Genomic DNA, 19,241 nt, shown 5'->3' with positions numbered 1-19,241 from the left:
TTAAACATTTGTAAAATGGAAAGGAGGGCATTGAAAAACATTCCAGTCTGCACATAGTTGGTACTAAGTAAATGTTAGCTGTCACTTGCTGATATTAAATGGTCATGAGGAGTGGTGATAAGAGCACAGCCTGTCCCTCAGTTATAAAGCGGATGCAGGCTGATCCTGGTCCTGATTACCCTCCCTCAGGCTGCCACACAACCCAGTATCAGGATCAGCCACGTCCTGTGCTTGCTGGGTGTAATGAGCAAGGCCATTACTCTTCAGGCCAGGACGAGATGGAAACAGCAGCAGAGAATGTGTGATGAGAGTCCTGTATTTGCATTTTGAGGTTAGGCAGAATGCCATTCATTTCCGAGCCCTGCGCTTTGCACATTGCTTGGCACACTATGTGGCTTTGTGGCCTTTGCTGGCTATTGGTGAGGTCAATACAGTGTAGTGTATTGGTTCTGTCCAGTGTTGTATCTGTGCTGTTTTGAGTTTGCCTCGAATCTCCCAGGTTCATATTTCACTAAATAAAGTAGAACTCATTGTATAGAGTCTTTAAAAGCCAAGCATGTAAAAGAAAATTTGGTATTGTGGTTAAAATTGCCGCTAAAACACTTTACCTCCACTGACACTGACTGCCGTGAGAATGGACAGCAGTCATAAGCCTGGTGCTGCTGGGATTTTCCAAGGCAGTCTGCAGCTCCCAGAGTCCAGTAATGGCCCAGGTGCCGGGACCAATCACCCCCAGGTTCCTTGTCCTGTTCCCCTGTACTGGGAAGCAGCAGAATCTCTTATCAGAAAGCTTTTGTTTGCTACAACCGCTGTAAATGAGGGATCCTCGAAAGCTAGTGCTTCCTTGCTGTAGAATGCCAGCCGTGAAGAAAGGAAGGTGGCAGAGGGCCACGGCAACTGTAGAGTCGCCATGTGTGTAGACAGACGTCATCGGGGTAAAACCAAAGAGGTTAAGACCTTGTCAAGGAAGGACATTGTCATAGTCTCAGAGTGTTTCCTTACAAAACACTGGTTTACAAAGACAGAGGAGCATTGCAGGGGTGAGAGGTAAAATCAGTAATGGCGGTACAAACACACAAGACAGGGACCCAGCTTGGCTTCCAGGGTGTCCTCAACCAGAGTGCAAAATCACCAGGCCAACCCAAACCCAGGGACCTTTCTGAAATCATTGCTTGATGCTCCTTAAGTTGTCCCAGGTGACGGAAAGCAAGGACAAAACCGAAGAATTATGGCGATGTGACAGCTGTTTGCATGCGATCCTGGGCCAGGGTTTTTATTTTTGTTTCGTGACAGCTGACAAATGTTGACCGGGACTGTGGGGTTGATGGACTGAGCTGGTGGCATCCACCTGGTTCAGCTGGTGTCCGCTCCCCATGTCTTTCTCCTGAGGTGTGCGCTGAAATGTTGAAGAGCTTGAGATCCTTTTGTTCTCTTGTTTTCAACTGTGGCATGTCAGTTTGGCATTGTACATTAAGCCCTTCATTAAAATTAAAACAAGTAACTTAATTTTAATAAATAAAACAAAAACAAAATTAATTAAATTAAGCTAAAATTTAATTGAAACCAGAAACTGAATGAATTCATGCTTAAGTACAGTTTGATAGACTCTTTGCAGTTATGGACGGTGTTATGGGAAGTTATAAAGGGGGCTTCTTGGTGCATATCAGTGGAACTCCTGCTTCGGAGGAAAGAACCTGACTACTGGCACAAGGCCAGGCTCCAGCTGTTCCACCTTTGCACCGTTATTGTCAGATTCAGAGAGCTGTGCAGAAAATGGGGCCGGGGTGGGGGCAGTGGGACTTTGTGCTGAGAGCAGGAAACTGCAAAATGAGGCAGTAAGTTCTGTTGTAAGGGGTGCATGCCGTAAATGGCACATTTTATAGATGCTCACAGCCATTGCTTTAAAGTAGAGTATAAAATACAAATATAATATCTTTTACTATTATAGCCTTGCATTTTGCCAAGAGACTGATGAGCCATTTACTGGTCAGTTTTCTGACTATCTTGGGTGATTAAGTGTTGCTAAGGAAAACATGAAAATGGTGATTTTTTTCCTCCTGCTTTAGAAGGTGAGGGAATGGTCCTTAGCAGTAGCCATTGTTGAAAAAGTGGCTCACATTGGTTCAATTCTGCTTGCCCTGTGGACATACCTGTGGGCAAGCATCCGTGTCCAGCACACAGTCAGACTTGCCCAGGCACCATAGTAAGGTGCTGTGGGTAAGCATCTGTGTCCAGCACACAATCACGCAGTGTATAGAGTGTGACTTTCCAGTGGAACAAGGTGGTGCTGTGCAAGACGTTCACCATCAGAAGCCGTTTCGGGAGATGCCAATCATCTCTGTGTGGAGTCTTACAGGATTCCAGAACCAGTTCTGGGTTTGTGATCCTACTGTGAAGGCCCTGAGACGTGGTTATCTCTGGCTTGGTCACCTAATGAACATCTGTTTCTGGTTCTAAGAGGCACAAGTACAGAAAGGGGTGAAGTAGGAAGGGGAGAGGGAGGAAAGCAGGATGGGATCAGCAGAAGCCCCTCCCCTGCAAGCCAGCTCTGCAGACACAGGGAAGGACTCTGGCTGGAGTGAGGTGTGCCATTATTGACTGTGACCTTAAACCTCATCTCTAGCTTTTCTCATCTGTCCAGTAGGGAGCAGTGGTGGCTACTCCTGTCTCTTTATTTCACTTATAATGGAATTCCATTGATTTGGCTGCAGCATTGTGCCATCAAAGGTATCTCATAGAATCCTGGCCACAGGACTACATTTTGTCTTTTAAGGTATAGAAAGAAACAAAATTTCTTAAAAGGGAGGTTTTTATAGGGTCTTTCTCACTGGAGGGAGCAGAGCAGGAGATGACCTTTCTGTTTTCCCTTTCTATTGCCTGGAATACAGTCAAGCTGACTAGAGTCAGTAGTTGTCTAATACCAGGAGGTGACCTGTAGGATGGAAGCCACATCTGGGGCAGTAGCCTGGGAAACAGAAGGACCCTGGCCTCTTGACAAGCCATGGGGCAACCATACCATCCTTGAGTGACTCAGCTGTGTCTTCTGTGGTTCAAACATCGTTTCTTTCCATGCTGCTCGGTTAATATGTATCTGAGCCGTCACATCTGACCAGGGTTCTTGTAAGGATTAAATTAACTAACATAAGGGGAAGTTTTGTGAGGTGGGATTACACTTTGAGAATTGCAGCATACTACAAAGATACTGCTGAATTAGTCTTGTTTTTGTTATGTGAGGAAACAGAAGGGCTAGAGCGGTGATAGACAGACCCTAATGGACTGGCTGGGCACAGAGGCGGGAGAAAGAGTCAGCTGCCATATAGGCTGGAGAGCTGCAGGTGGCAGGGCAAGACTTGCTGGCTTCCTGCTTTCAAATTAAATCTTTCTATGGTAAAGGCTGCATGCATTGCCAGCAGCAGAGGAAAAGGTGGTCGGAGCAGGGAAAGACAGAAATACAGAGGGTTAGAAACAAGGGCCCCAGGACTCCACTGAGAATCTCAGCATGGGGAATTTGGGAAGCTGAACAGGGCTGGTTTGGGCATACCAGTGGTAACTGAACCGTTATGTCAGAACACATCTGTTAAGTCTATCTAAAGAGGACTGAATTCTACAGCTTCTGTTTCCAGAGGGTTCTTGAAAAATCCTGCTGGTAGTAGAGAGAACTAGCAGGCATCAGTCCATCAGTTTAACAACTCCTGTGAACCAAGTGAAGTGTGCTCTGTCCCAAATACGGAGAGCTCAAGCCTTTGGACGGATGGACAGACAGACAGACAGACAGACACACACACACACACACACACACACACACACACACACACACACACACACACACCACTCTGTTTCTGGCAGGTACCAGAAAGATATATATGGAAAGATTCGCAGGTACCATGGGGCCTCCTTACTCTAGAAATGGCAGATTTGCAGGTAACAAAATATGTGTCTGAGCTAAAATTTCATCTGAGCAATAGAAGTGAGAAGTTTGAGACTGGGTGTTGTATCTCTCATTGTTTGGCCCAGTTCAATGCAAACTCTGTTCTATACTCTACCTAGTTAGAGAGCTGAGGGGGGAGGAAGAAGACTGGTGTTGTCCTGTTGCAGAACCAAAACCTGTATCTTTCCATAGTCATTTGTTTGGTCTTCACAGCAGGATCTGGGAGCTATAAACCATGTCATGGCTGAGTCGTAGCCAGCACCCAGCTTTCCATGCCACATTCCCAGAAGGCTAGTTTGTTGTATAGCTAATAGATCAAGTTGACTGTGGACATTAATTTCAACCCCCAAGCCTTTACCAGGGTTGCTCACAGGGTGCATTAATCATTCTTAGGTGCTCCTCCCTGGGAGGTGCGGACAGCTGTTAATGTGGAAATCATAGATTCGTATACAGAAGGCTGGGCTTTCCACAGACCAGCACCCGTGTTACTGAGAGCTGGCCATTCCTTGGCATCCATCTGGAAGGCAGACTATGGGGGTGAAGACTTTGGAGCCCAGTGTATTTTGCTGTGAATTCCGCTTCCCAGCTGTGCAACGTGATTACCTGACTTAACCTCCATGTCTTCACTTGTCTGGTAGAAATAATAATGACACTCTCACCTGTGTTTGAATCTTGGTGTGTGTGCAATAGATGTGCACATGTTGGCTATCGCCATTGAAGATTTCCATTTGCTGGCATGAGACCCCCGCCCCCTTTTCCAGGACTTTCTCTCCAGTGATCTCTGCTCAGTGAAGGGAAATCCCATAGCCTTCAAACTCCTCAGAGATGAGAGTCGTGGGGGAGCCAGCTGTGGGAAGTGAGGAGCCCTTCCCTGTCTGTAGAGTCTCACTTGGAGGTGTCCCCTGTTTCGGCTCTTCATGTGGAAAGTTTGTTTAAACAACAGGATCATAGAGGCCTTTCTCAGACAGCCGAGGAAGGTCCTGTGCAGTTGCCTTCTTTCTGGGCTGAAGTGAGTTGCCATACCTCGCTGAGCCTGTGGTCCCACCGTTGGAAGTAGGAGGTGCTAGTACTCCCTTAGCTGAGTCAGCAAAGGTAGAGACCCCAGCATGGCCAACATGGGAACCTTCTCCTGCTTCTAGAGAGGAAGTGTGTATTTGACCAGTGCCCAAGGCCTTGGACAGGCATCGCAAACCAGCTGAATCTTGAAGGGTGTGTTGAGAGTCAGGGCCAGAGCCAGATGGGACCCAAGTTTTCTGCTGGATGTGAAAACCATCAGGGCCAACTCTACACCTAAGTCCCTTTCGGGTACACATCCCTCTCATGCTTGGACAGCACCCCCTAGGGAGAAGCCAGGCTGGTAAGAAACAGGACTGGCCCTGCAGTCTCCCAAACATCCCATCTAGGTTCTAGCATCCTCTCCTGGGTAGGGGACATCTCTGGCTCCTGCCGGTCAGAGGTTCTGCCCAAGCAATAAAAAGCAGCAGGTGTGATAAGGCAGGTGACAAATTGCTGCCCTGTTTCTGGACAGGAAGACCAAGCTGCTCTCCAGGCATCTGCTTCCAGTGCCACCAAACCCTAGAGTCACACAGGTGGATGTCATCTCCTTTCTCTGCAGACCTTCAGTGGCCACTGGGAAGCCAGCTGGGGCTATGATCAGTGAGCTCCCCACATGCTATAAATGCTCATATCTAGGAACTCTTCAGTAGAAGCAGATTCCAGAGAGGAAGATGTCTGCCTGTTAGCTTGCTCCTCTGGGAAGGCCTTTCCCTCCCCTACACGACTCTCCTCGTCCCTTCCTGACCCTTCGTGCTGCCTATTGTTTCGTGTGTGCTAGCATGTGTCTGCCAGGAATTGTTTCTAAGGACAGGAGAAGGGAGGGGGAGGAAAGGAGTGAGCTCTCTTTTTTTTTTTCTTTCTGGGACTTTTTTCTCTTGTTTGTTTTGGGGTGTCATTAAGTATTCAGTCTGGCTTGTCATTTCATCCGCAGTCAGATGATGCGCATGTGGCTGACTTAATTGGAAGCTGATGACTTGCTCCTAGCCTGTTTCCACAGGGCATTGTTGAGTTGGGGCTGTCCCAGCCAGTCTGGATGTCATGACTGGCCTTCTGTGGCAGAGTCCCACCTTGCCTGGCTTGGCCTTGAACCCTAGCAGCAGGCATTGGCCTGCTCAGTTCATAGACAGTGAGGAACTCTGATGGAGGGCTGCTAGGGCAGCCGTGATGGTAGTGATGGGCTCACAGAGGTTTAGAAAGCCACATTGGTAGCCAGAGTGCTCCGTGTGTCCTTCTTTTCAAGCTTAGTAGAGCCAAGGTCTAGTTAGAGCTGTCTCTTTGGCCAGAGACTGGAGTCAGGAGAGTGAAGATGAGCAGGCATATCTCTGTGAACATGAAGCCCACACCAGAGAGCCCCCTGGAATTCTTCACCTCCTCCCAACCATCCTTCGTTGGCTTGCCAGACTCTCATCCCCCATAAGGACCACCGTTTGACACTGACTGCCACCCCACAGTGGGGGTGCCAGATAGTGCTCCATGCTCAGTCTTCCGCAGAAGGCCAATCCACCGTGGAGCTCCCTGGGGGCGAATACTCAGTACAGCTGTGCTCCTCAGATGCTGGGGCCACCGAGAACTATGCACTGTATACAGGACAGCATCCCCCAACGGAGACAATGCCACAGGCACCCATCAGTACTTGAGTTCTTACTCATGTGGTGCCAACACACGGGCAGGTTTGTGAGTATGGGATCTGCGGGAAGGCTCAGTTCACTGGATGCAGAAATGGGTACTTTTCTAGGAATAAGCCTGGAGGGTGGTCGTGGTCAGCAAGTGACTGACTACTGGCTGCCAGGGGTTGCACACCAGGCAATGAGGCAGGGTCTCCATGGGCACCCTTGGGTCTAGAATGTTCAGTGTGACTTCTGCCTCCCTTTGAATTTATCACAAGCCAGGTGTATTCCTGAGGATGTAAAGACTGTTGGTTTCTCAGTTGCCGAGAGGATGTGGAAGACGTGGCTAGAGCTGTGCGGAGCATGAAGGTCTCGTTTCTGTTCTCGGACTCCTTACTCATCTTCACATTTACATGGTTGTGGTTGGTGGGGATAGGTCATGACACTTTTTTTATTTTTTTATTTTTATTTTTGCTCTCTAGGATTTTATGGTCCACATTAGGAGAGGGTGGATGAGGAGGTAGGAATTTGAGTTCTGGGATTAACGTTGCTTCTTCGCTTGAGTGTCCTGATGGCCCTCAGTTTTCTGACACATGAAATGGGTAGGTTGACCTCAGTTATTACCAGGCTTTGTAGTAGGACTCTCTGGTGGTGGTAACTGCCAGCTCCCAAATAATGACATGAAGACTTTTTATTAATTACAAAAGCTTGGCCTTAGCTTAGGCTTGTTCACAGCTAGCTCTTATACTTAGATTAACCACTCATATTAATCTATATTTTGCCACATGGCTTGTTACCTTTCCTCCATAATGTATGTCTCCTCCTCCACATCTTGCTGGTGAAATCCTAGATTCTTCCAAGTTCCTCTCTCTTCCTGGAAGTCCGGCCTATTCTCTCCTGCCTAGCTATTGGCCATCGAGCTCTTTATTAAACCAATCAGAAGGCACCTTGGCAAAGACAACTTCACAGGGTGCAAAAGATTATCCCACAAGGCTTCCTCTCCAGAGCTGCCATCTCAGAGTATTCTGGCCTCCTCTTTGTCATCTTCTCACAGTATTTGGATGGAGGATGTCCCGCCAGCCTGAACAATACCCACGCTTTTAAGACACCCCCTCGGCTGTTCTCTCCAAAGTCCTTCTTACACATCACAGCTTTCGTGTTCCCTTTGCATTAGGGACCATCATCTCATTCAGTCCCTAGTTTGTGTGGTCTTACCTCCATTTCCCACCAGTATCTTCTTGAGGTTGTCACTACAGTTGTCCCGAGATAGGAACCTTCTTTTCATAGTCCTGTGTTCCCTATCTGACCACCCATATGTAGTTCCCATAGAGAGAAAACTGCTGAGACCAGAGTTTGTGTAGCAGGTCGCTAAGCAGTCCCATCCTGATGAGCTGCAGTGCTCTTCGTAGGCACCAGCTTCTCTTCAGCAGTGGCATTGGCATCTTATTTGCTCATTTTATAAAAGAAGGGTCTTTGCTTGGGTGCCCATGTGGCAGTGCAGGCTGCCCAGGGCTGTGGACTTCCCTGAACAGATGAGGGTGTCCTTTGCCCAGCCTGGGTCTGGTGTTCTGCCTCCAGGTGAAGGGTGACTCCATGGTGAGCTGGACCAGTTCTCCTTTTCAGCCAGTTACCTCCCTGGATGCAGGACTGACACGGGGGATGCTGCCTCTCTGAGAGGTGTTTTAAGGATGAGTTATAAGCAGTGCTCAAGGATCTCAGATTCCTGTGTTGTGGGCTACATTCCCTAAGAGAAATGTTCCTAAGGGGAAGTGCTCAGGTTATGAGCCCATTAGGGGCCCATTCAGACAGGAACGGTACCAGTGAGGGAGACGGGGATCTTCAGGAAGATCCAGTACTCCCTTAGTAACCTAAATACTAAAATTGGACCAGTACCGAGATTAGTACAGCCACTGAGCAAAGGGACATCGATGTCTGCTCTGCCCTCCCAGTGCACACCCGTCCTCTAGGTTGCACTTTCTAGGAGGAGGCAGTGATGGATGACTGGAGATGTTGACAGTGCGGGACAGATGAGGCCATATTTGTCCACCGGGACCTGCACAGAGCTGCAGCAGAACGCTAAGACTGTGGTGCCTGGACAGCAGAGGATGCACATGGCAAGGGATGGGCTGACCACTGATGACTTCCGTATCAGTGAGTACAGTGAAATTACCATAATTGCTTTGTTTGCTTCCCTTGAAATCTACTTTTGGCCAGGCGATTGCCCGAGGTGATTTCTTTCTGGCTGCCTTCAGTCCTTCTGTGTGTTCCTGGGGTGGTGAGCGATGGATCAAGAATCTGCATGTGAGCCCCTCTGCTCAGAGGGATCATATGGAAGGAGCTTGGGGTACTGGCTTCAGAGTCAAGTCGGAGTTCCTTTGTCACTCCACCATTGACTTTTTGAGTGAGGCTCCTGGTTTTTAACCTTTTATTTCTCAGAGGAGATTTTATATAGCCCAGACTGACTTCAAACTTGCTATGTAGCTGAGGCTAGCTGTAAACTCCTGATCTTCCTGCCCCTATCTTTCAAGTGTTGAAATTACAGGTATATGCCACTATGCCTGGCTTGTCTATTATACTTTTTAAATTTATTTTATGTGCATTTACATGTATGTCTGTGCACCGTGTACGTGTAGTGTCTGCAGAGGACAGAGGGTGTCAGATCCCCTGGAGCTGGAGTTACAGATGCTTCTGAATTGTTGTGTGGGTGCTGGGAATTGAACCTGGATCTCTGGAAGAGCAGTCAGTGCTCTTACCACTAAGCCACCTCTCCACCTCTCCAGCCCCTTGTTTTTTAACCTTTCTAAGTCACTAGTTCTTCTAAAACTGGGAATTGTACATTAGTGGGTAGAGCTACCTTGTGGTTGACAGAAGTCCTCCCTGGGGATGTGGAGGTGAGGCCTTTCTTACCTTCACAGCCCAGTCATTATCAAGGGTCAATGTCCTAGTCTCTGTCTTCTTCATTCACAGAATCAGGGTGATAGGATTTTGCTGCTGGAGATGGTAGTGTGTCCTGTCCCTCTCTCCCTAAGGCTCTGCTTTGCTGTATGTAAGGGCTACTTGAGATATGGGTGTGAATGCTCATGCCACAGACAATGGACAAAAAGAAAGAAAAATGTCTGGAGAAAATGTATGTGTTTTGGGGATGTCTCAGCAGAACTTGAAGAACTTGGGGACTGTAACTTTCGTGCAAGGACATTCTTTCCTGACAAACATTGTCTTTCCCTAGGGCTGTCATCAGGGTCCTTCCCCTGTGTCCCAGACCGCCTTCTAGAGCAGCAGGACCCCTGTGGCCTGTGTCTGTTCTCCACCCTTGGCTTAGGGCCTCATCCCCAGGCCGGCAGAGTCACCGCTAAGGCTTCTAGACACAAAGACTCCCTGGTTATTAGCAGGCAGCTCCGGCTTCCAGGCTTTGGTTTTGACATTGTTTATGGCTGCGGGAGGAAACAGCCTCTTTTAGTCCTCGTGTGGGGGTTGCAGTGTGATGCTGGCAGCCGTGGGGTCCTCATTTGCCTGGGCAGACCTTCCTCCCAGCCCTACACCCAGAGCCGGCAGCTTGCTGCTCTCTGGCTTTGCTCTGCCCTGAGCAGCTGGATTCTCATCTGTTGTAACTTTGGCTCTTTTATGTTGTAGAAAAGTCACATAGAATATCAATGAAGGCTTTGTTTCTGTCTCGCATAGGAAAACAGAACAAGTAACAAATGAATCAGTTTTTCTGACAAGTTGTGATTTCTCTGTAAACCAACTTAAAGAATGGCTATTGCTTCCTGGAGCGCCCCCCCCCCCCCAGTGTCAAATGCCAAATTCTGCACCACTGACAGAGGCCAAAATGGCCAAGTGCTGGTCTCTGTCCTCCAGGGAGCAGTGATGCCCTGCAGCTGAGCAGGCTAGAAAGGGTTTCTGAAAGCAGGGGTGGGAATGGGGGGGGGACAGGACACCCCAGCACTCTGAGTTGGGCATGAATATTACTTCACCCACCCATTCCTGTCCATGCATAGGACCCAGCCCAAATCCTCCTCTTCCAGAGGTTTACAGGATGTCTGTATCCAGGCCTGAGGTGATAGTATCTTTTATCCTTCTTGTCTGGCAGTCTCTGACACTTCTACCCCAAAGTGAAATCACCTGGATGCCTTGGGTTTACCCAGGGGTCCATAGTGTGTACCTTCTAAGACACTCGCCTAGTCAGAGGCTAGATGGACATAGGGGCCCTTGGGATTGAACAGAATGGATTCTGCAGTTAGGGTTTCAGGTTGCTGAAAGTGACTTTGCATCATTCAACAACTACAGCAACAATCCAGTAGCCTTGTGTGTTCTCTACTTTCTGTTAGGCACCAACTCTCCCAGGATGTAGGCCTGTGTTTATCATTTTAATTTTTAAGGCTCATTATACATCCCAGACCATCCCAGATCCCAATCCCCAATCCCCAATCCCCAATCCCCCTGCCTCAGCCTCCCGAGTAAGTAGCTGGATTACAGAGTTATGGTAGCATACCTAATCTTACTGTCCTGTTTTGAAATTACTCCTCCAGAGATCCTACGTATCATTCAGCTGGACCTTGACCTGAAGTACAAGACCAACATCCGAGAGCTGTTCGAGGAGTTTGACAACTTCCTGCCAGGAGCTGTTATCGGCATAGCCCGAGAGATGCAGCCGGTGTACAGGTAGGTGCTGGCTGTTGGAGGGAGCCTGAGGAGCTCCTCCCATTCTGCCCTCTCTTTTGCCACTTACGGCTACTTGGGTGCAGCAGCATGTGGTGTTTCTGTACTTGGAAGCATGTCTGCTGACTCTGGCAGGGAGGGGTCTGCTCCAGAGCTGGAGAGGCTGCCCCCCTAGAGGGGGGGATGCTGGGACTTTTTTCTTCAAAAAGCCCAGTTGTTCAGGTTGTTGGCTCTGGTTAAGCTCACAAGGTTAAAAATCCTAGGCACATAACATAACACATAACATAAAGTATCTTGGGGGTAACTCTAACCAAACAGTGAAAGACCTTTATGATAAGAACTTTAATCTTTGAAGAAAGAAGTCAGAAAATGGAAAGATCTCCCATGTTTCTGGATAGGTAGAATTAACATAGTAAAAATGGGCAGTCTTACAAAAAACAGTCTACAGATTCAGTGCAATACCCATCAAAATCCCAACAAAATTCTTCACAGACCTCAAAAGAACAATACTCAACTTCATATGGAAAAACAAAAAATCCAGGATAGCCAGAACAATGTTGTACAATAAAGGAACTTCTTTAGGTATCATGATCCCTGACTTCAAACTCTACTATAGAGCTACAATACTGAAAACAGCCTGGTATTGGCATAAAAACAGATAGGAGGACCAGTGGAATCAAATTGAAGACCCAGATACCAAGACACATCTACGAACACCTGGTTTTTTACTTCTTTGTTAAAAGTATAAAATGGAAAAAAAAGAGCATATTCAGCAAATGGTGCTGGCATAACTGGATATCAACATGTAAAAGACTGCAATTAGACCCATATCTATCACCATGCACAGAAAGCAAGTCCAAATGGATCAAAGACCGCAACATAAAACCAGCCACACTTAACCTCATAGAAGAGAAAGTGGGAAGTACACTTGAATGCATTGGCACAGGAGACCACTTCCTAAATATAACTCCAGTAGCACAGACACTGAGAGCAGCAATTAATAAATGGGACCACCTGAAACTGAAAAGCTTCTGTAAAGCAAAGGTCATGGTCAACAAGACAAAATGGCAGCCTACAGAGTGGGAAAAGATCTTCACTGACCCCAAATCTGACAGAGGATTGGTCTCCAAAATATACAAAGAACTTAAGAAACTAGACATCAAAATATCACATTATTCAATGAAAAAGGGGGTACAGACCTAAACAGAGAACTCTCAACAGAGAAATCTCAAATGGCTGAAAGACACTTAAGGAAGTGCCCAGCATCCTTAGCCATCAAAGAAATGCAAATCAAAACAATTCTGAGATACCATTTTACACCTGTCAGAATGGCCAAGATCAAAAACACTGATGACAGCTTATTCTAGAGAGGATGTGGAGTCAGGGAAACACTCCTTCATTGCTGGTGGGAGTGCAAACTTGTACATTTGCTTTGGAAATCAGTAGGGCAATTTCTCAGAAAATCGGGAATCCATCTACCTCAAGACCAGCAATACCACTTTGGGGCATATACCCAAAGAATGCTCAATCATACCACAAGGTCATTTGCTCAACTATGTTTATAGCAGCATTATTCGTAATAGCCAGAACCTGGAAACAATCTGAATGCCTTAAGCAAAGAATGGGTAAGAAAAATGTGGTACATTTACACAAAGAGTACTACTCAGTGATAAAAAAATAATGACATCTTGAAATTTGTAGGCAAATGGATGGAACTAGAAAAAAAAAAAACATACTGTGTGAGGTAACCCAGACCCAGAAAGACAAATATAATATGTACTCACTCATGCGTGGCTTTTAGACATAAAGCAAACGATAACCAGACCCTAGAGAACCTAAACAGCAAAGAGGACTCTAATAGAGATATACATGAATCTAAATAGGAAGGAGAAAAAAAAAACCAAGATCTCCTGAGTAAATTGGGAGTGTTGGAGCCATGGGGGAGGGGAGGAAGGAAGAGAGGAAAAAATATGCAGCTCAATAAAACAATAAATAAAATTAAAAAATCCTAGGCTTTGTCTGGCATCGGTGTCAGGATTTCCCCTCTAGCGTGGTGAGCTGTGTTTTCACTGACCTCCTGTTACTGTGGCTGTCACAACAAAGGAGAATGGGTGGATAGTCGTGCAGAGGGAGCAGCAGAAGCAGCTGAGGACACTGGTCAGGGTAAACAGGCACTTCCTCCCAAGGTGACACTTCCTTGTCAAGTTACCACAGAGAAACCAGGAGACATGCTCAGAATGTTCACTACACTGCTTAAATGTTCCTGACAGCAGAGTGGTTAAATAAAATGTCTCTACCCAGTTGAGTACTGTAGAGCAGGAAAAGAAAGATCACGCGTAGCTGTGTATGGTGATAGGCAAGCAAACACCAGGGCTAAAAATCACAGGGAAAACCAAGGAGATGCTCCCCAAAGCCAGCACAGGTCTTGGGTACAAAGGGGGTGGTGCGGTGGTGCTTTACTCCCCGCCATGGTCCACATGTGTTGCACATGTTTTATGTTGAGAGAGAGAGGGAGGGAAGTTTGTGTTCAGAGCCAGTCACAGCTAAGTCACTCCTCCCCACCCCCACCTCTGCCTGGTAGATTGACAGCCTCTCCCAAAGCCAACTCTGATCAAGTTTGCTCTTGAAGACCTAGAATTTGTCTTCTTTGGGCTCCTGGGGCCCTTAGTTCTGTGCCGCCTTGTGCTGGCTCAGATACTGGGAGAAGTCATCAGAGAGCTGCCAGCTTTGGCATCTCTTGACTCAGAGCTGAGTTTCCCCCAGGGATAGAGGAGGAGGACAGGCTGGGTTAGTGGTGGCTCTTTGCAGTCTCAGATCTTGTAACAGGAAATTCCTGCGAAGCCTCAAATGAGCTGAGAACTCCCGGGGCTTTGTGAGCTGTCCCCTTACATAATGCTGACTCAGGTTCCCCAGAGCAAACCTGCCATGTGGACTACAGAATGTGAAGTTCTCAAGATTGGGTTCCAATGCTGATGCCTCTCTCTCCAGCTTTGGTGCTCATGGCTCCTCCACCCTGCTCTACCTTCAGCCATTCAGTGAATTCTACATTCAGTGCAGTGAATCCCCTCCTGCTCAGACCCAGGCCCTAGGACATTTACACTGGCTGGTTATCAGATGGTTACATCAGCAACACCTGCACGACAAGGTTGGCTCTTTATAATACATTAAAACCTCATCACGTTTCTTACAGATAATCTTGGCCAAATTTTTGTTTTCTGCAGAACTAGACTTTTATAATGATAGAACTTAAATCAGTTTAATTATCTGGCCTTCCCAGAAGAAACACCTGAAGGGTGGTAGATTCAAATTAAATTTCCCTTACTTTCTGCATTTTAATCATTGTGTGCAGTGAGGACCATGAGAACCTGCTACTGGCAGAGCCTTAAGAAAGGTACTCAGTCAACATGCATTGACCCTCAGCCGTAAACTACCCCTACAGGTCGTAAAAGACTCATAATAAATCAAGGTAGCAAATGAGTGTCCTACACTACGGTGTCCAGGGATCACCTGTTACAGTGTGTGCGTTTAGTGTTTGCTGGGTCTGAGAATGGCTTGGCTTGTGGCAGACTAGGAACATAGTATACATGCATTTGCGTGTGTATGTACACACATGGCCTTCATCCGTATGGGAACGGGAGAGCCCAGGGACTTGAAAGATCATTGATGGTTCTCCCCTACTTTGGAGAAGTCACCCGACTGGGGGCCAGGGAGGGAGGCTGGGGCTTGGGTGATAGGAGGAAAAGGTCGGAAGAAGAGAAGAGTCCAGTTAATGGTACCTACCCAAGTACAGGTGAAGCTGGGCCCTTCTGAGGGGATGCTAGGCCCCTGTTCCTTAGACATGGGCAACACAGTTTATGGGGAACCCACAACTTGGGCATCAGCACTGTCTGTAGCCTGCAGACTCCCTCCCCTAACAGCTGGTACTCAGAGCCCTCCCCAAGTGACCAGATGTGATGTGGACAAGTTGCTTGTTACAAATGGAATCTGATAGCATCCTCAGAGATGGATAAGAAAATGCTGTAACCCTGGATGAATCGTGACTGGGGAAGCGAGTACGCTTGGTTCTGGAAATTCACTGAGCAGGAATAGACTCCAGTTCCCCAGCTGTGAGGGTTTTATAGTCACTTGTCCCACAGTTACTGTACTTCAAAGGGCACACAGCAAGTCATTTTTTATGGTGGCTTCCCCTCTATTGTGAGTCGTTAAATGTCTCAGGCTTGCAGAAGGGTGGGGAGAAATGTTTCCCGCCATGCATTTGACAAATGGCTTTTTCACATTTTTTCCTCACAAACACATCAAACTGACTGATTTCTGGACAGTGCTGCAGGGTCAGGGAATGTTGGAGTATGGGTGGGGGATGCTTCCCTCCGTGGATCCCTGTCACAGTTTGGTCGAGTCAAGCCAAACCTTGACTTTCTTCATCTGAAAATCAAGGACCTGGTCATCTTGGATAGAATGCTGCCCTTCCCTCCTTTGACCTTTCTGTGCATCTGTGTCTGGAACTGGACCCCTGATGAGCTTCTCTGTGGTGCTGTGTGACTGGGGTGGGTGTCAAAGGGAAAGAGACCCCTGGGCCCTGCTCTGCAGACCCACACCTGAAGTGTGCAAGCATGACCTTGTGGGATGGCTTCCTGTGATGCATTGGAAGTGCGGGGAGCACTTGGGTCTTCCTTATGTGCATGCTGTAGAATTTAGTATGACATCTTAGGAACAGCTCGAGCGGCTGATGTAAAGGCAGTGTTACCAATTAGCTGTGGGATATGCTGCAAGTCACAGGATCCTCTGTTTTCCCTCTGTGTGGAGAGAGCTGTCTGTCTGTCTATCACCTATTCGTCTATCATCTATCTATGTGTCTACCTTCATCTGTCTTTCCGTCAGCCTATCTATCCATCCATCATCTATCACCTTTGTTTCATGAACTTCTATTCTATATGACCCCTAACTATAGCAGGTGCCAGGACAGGACGCCAGGGATGTAGAACTTGCAGTGAGTACAAGATATTGTTTCGTGTAATAGTGTGTCTAGATAGTGTATGTACACACCCAAACTGAAGTCATTTGTTATTTATCTGAACATCACATGCAACAAAGCACCTTATTTGTTTTCCCCAAGTTTCCCTGACCCCACTTGGAAAATGTCTTTCCAGCAGAGGTGAGTGATCTGACTTTCCTTCAAGAGCCTGGGCAGTAACAAAGGGTATGAAAGTGGGATATGCAAGGTAACCAGGGCTAGCGTGAGTATGGTCTCTGCCTCAGAGTGCCTAGCTCAAGGAGGACCACCCTGCAAGGAGCTAGGAGCCAAGCTGGCCCAGGTTATTGAGTAGGCCATAGTGCCAGGCAGCCTGGTAATGCAATGACTTAGCTTCAGGTCTCTGGCTTCTGCTAACCCTAGTGCTTGACACAGAGAAGACAGGAGCCTGAGTGGCAGCAGCAGGTCACTTTGCCTTGGAGCTTGTCACCTGAGAAGCCCCTGAATGGCAGATTTATTGGTAGGGGGCACTGTGTCCTGGAACAAGCCTAGACATACCATGAAGCTGTGGCAGAGCAGCAGGGGGTCCTGTTAGTTCATGCACCAGAGCCAGGAATTTGCTTTTGTGTCAGTATTTTCAGTGTCTGTTTCTTCAGTTCTTGGATCACATGGTTGCTCTGTTGACAACCTGTGCCAGCCTTGCCTCCTTCCAGATGCTAGGATGAACATGTCCGCCTCACTTCTCTGTACTTGGCTGAAACTGGTACAGGGCTCTCAGGGGCATGCTGGGTAGGAAGGGAGGACATGGACAGATCCCACTGCTGCTGTTCTACAGTCATGGGATCTTGAGAATTAGCTAATGTCTCTGAGGTTAGTTTCTTTAGCTGAGAAGTAGGGATTATAACACTGTTCTCAGCAGAGCTGATAGGAGATTAATTTAGATGATATATTTATACTTCCTGGCAGGAGCAGTGTTACCCTGAGTCCTAGCTCAGCCACTGATGAATGTTGTGGTATGAGGGGAAGCACTTAACTCCCAAGCCCATGTTTCCTCGTACGTGAAGCTGGGACTAAGGTAATGTTAGTAGTGCCCTGCCTCTGTTTGAGGAAGTTCTTACCTGCCATACAAGCCTGCTTGCCTCATGGGGAAGACTGAGAAACTATAAATTCTAGCTTCCTTGCTACTGAGATTGTGTAGAATTCTGTGTTCTCCCTTTCCCTCCTCCCCCAAAGAGAGCAGTCTCAGTTCAGCCTCTGTACACACCGGATTGTCCCTGCTGCACACCTTCAGTAAGGTGGCGTGTTTGCAGAACAGAAGCTGACCATCTTACAGGAGACAAGGATCTGTCCACAGTGATTCTGACATCTTAAATTAACCCATTTCTATTGATCTGTGTATTGCCACGAGGCTGTGGCTTACCAGTAATGTTCTGGCATCTTTCTTCTTCAGCGGCTACATGGCATACATGGCACCTCTTTGACTCCACCCTCTCTCTCTCTCTCTGGATTTCCTGCTTGGCTTTACTTTGCTAAGCCATTGGCCGAAACAGCTTTATTCATGCCAAATAAATGTCTCTCTGAATGAACCGTATTAGCAACCTAGGCAACATAAAAGACTTGGGGAGGGTGGCTAGTGGCACGGATAGCATAGCTGAACCATGGTGGCACGTGTGTGAAAGGAACCTATGGCACACAGCATGTGGAAAGGACTGAGTTAAATGTGATGAGCTATGTGCAAAGGATGTCTTACGATGGCTCCAGGGCCACCTCAGACACAGGATGTCTTATGATGGCTCCAGGGCCACCTCAGACACAGGTTTCAGCTGCTTTTCTCCAGTGACAAAGTGACATGGAGATTCAGTTCCCAGCCCCTGTACCTCCAGGTTAGCAGCAGAATTGATTTTACTAAGACATCAAGTGTTCAGACTAAGCTTGGTTTTGAATTGAGCACCTTGTGTGTACAAGCCTTTTACTGTTGATTATGGATAGTCCCTGGGCTCCTGCCTTTGTTTGAGAGTGGCTGAGTTCAAACACCCCCCCCCCATCCCATCTAGGAGCTGAGTTGTGAATGTGCCATTATTCGGGAACTTGGCCCTCACATCTGTCCCCATCCTTGGAACTTTTGTATCACTATATGTGAGAGATGAGCTTATGCTGGAGCTAGAGGTGCTCAGCATATAATGAATGGCCCAGATGCGTGCTGTGTCCCTGCCTGTGCAGATGAGCTCTCGTTATGAGACTGGCGCATTCTGATGGACTTTCACAAATGGAAAGCCATAGAGACACTCCTGGGACCTCATTAATGTCATCAGTATGGAGAAAGGTGCCGTGCATATGACTGCTTCTCTGCCTCCACTTGATTCCCCTTGGCCCTGTAAAAATACTTACTGCCTCCCTTAATAAAATGAAGCCCACTGTCTGCATGGAAACCATTTCTCTGCTGCCAGAACCACCCTATCTCCACTGGCCCAATGCTTGTGAACTTGAAACTATAAAAAGGCAATATGACTCCAGCACTCTACTCGGACTGTCAGGGAACAAGATTTTTATGTTCATAATAGTGTAATTGCAGTTCATTTCAGAGAGCTGGAAGATACTCTTGAAGCAAGACAAAGGTTAAAAATTAGTCTTAACTATTTAGAAGGAATAACCAGAATGGAAGAGGGACACTCACATTTCTTTGACTATTTCTTCTGCCAAGTTGTTAGCAGGGTTTGGGAGGACTAGAGTGTGACCCTGTCTACAGCCGCCCTCCAGACAGGCCTCATCTTCCTTTGGCTGCTGTCCAAGGTTAAGCATCAGCCTGTGATCAAACAATGCACGTTTTCAGATGGGGAGAAGTAGAGTCCATTGTTCTGTTTGGCCCAAAGGAGATTGAAATGGCTGGGAATAGCTGTCTGATCTGCCTTTGCTAGCCAGAACCCGGGGAACTCTGGGGCACAGAGCACACGGATTGCGTGTGACGAGCTGTGGCATGTAGGTGCCTCCCAGTCACCTGTGCAGACCGTGCTGGAAGAGCTCCAGT

The 19,241-nt window shown here is 47.4% G+C and overlaps 1 protein-coding gene across 1 annotated transcript in view; it reads left to right on the top strand.

Annotated features, from left to right (window-relative positions):
• Positions 1-19,241, top strand: part of Xxylt1 (xyloside xylosyltransferase 1) — a 124,227-nt gene that overhangs the window by 60,841 nt on the left and 44,145 nt on the right. Inside the window, exon 3 of the mRNA XM_005344809.2 lies at positions 11,118-11,250. Within this exon, the coding sequence (XP_005344866.1) occupies positions 11,118-11,250 (133 nt within the window). The remainder of the gene's footprint in view (positions 1-11,117; positions 11,251-19,241) is intronic.

The sequence above is a fragment of the Microtus ochrogaster genome, chromosome 2, assembly GCF_000317375.1.
Source record: "Microtus ochrogaster isolate Prairie Vole_2 chromosome 2, MicOch1.0, whole genome shotgun sequence".
In the NCBI taxonomy this organism is placed as follows: Eukaryota; Metazoa; Chordata; class Mammalia; order Rodentia; family Cricetidae; genus Microtus; species Microtus ochrogaster.
Note: the sequence above shows the minus strand (reverse complement) of the source record. Positions and strands in the feature narration are given on the sequence as shown.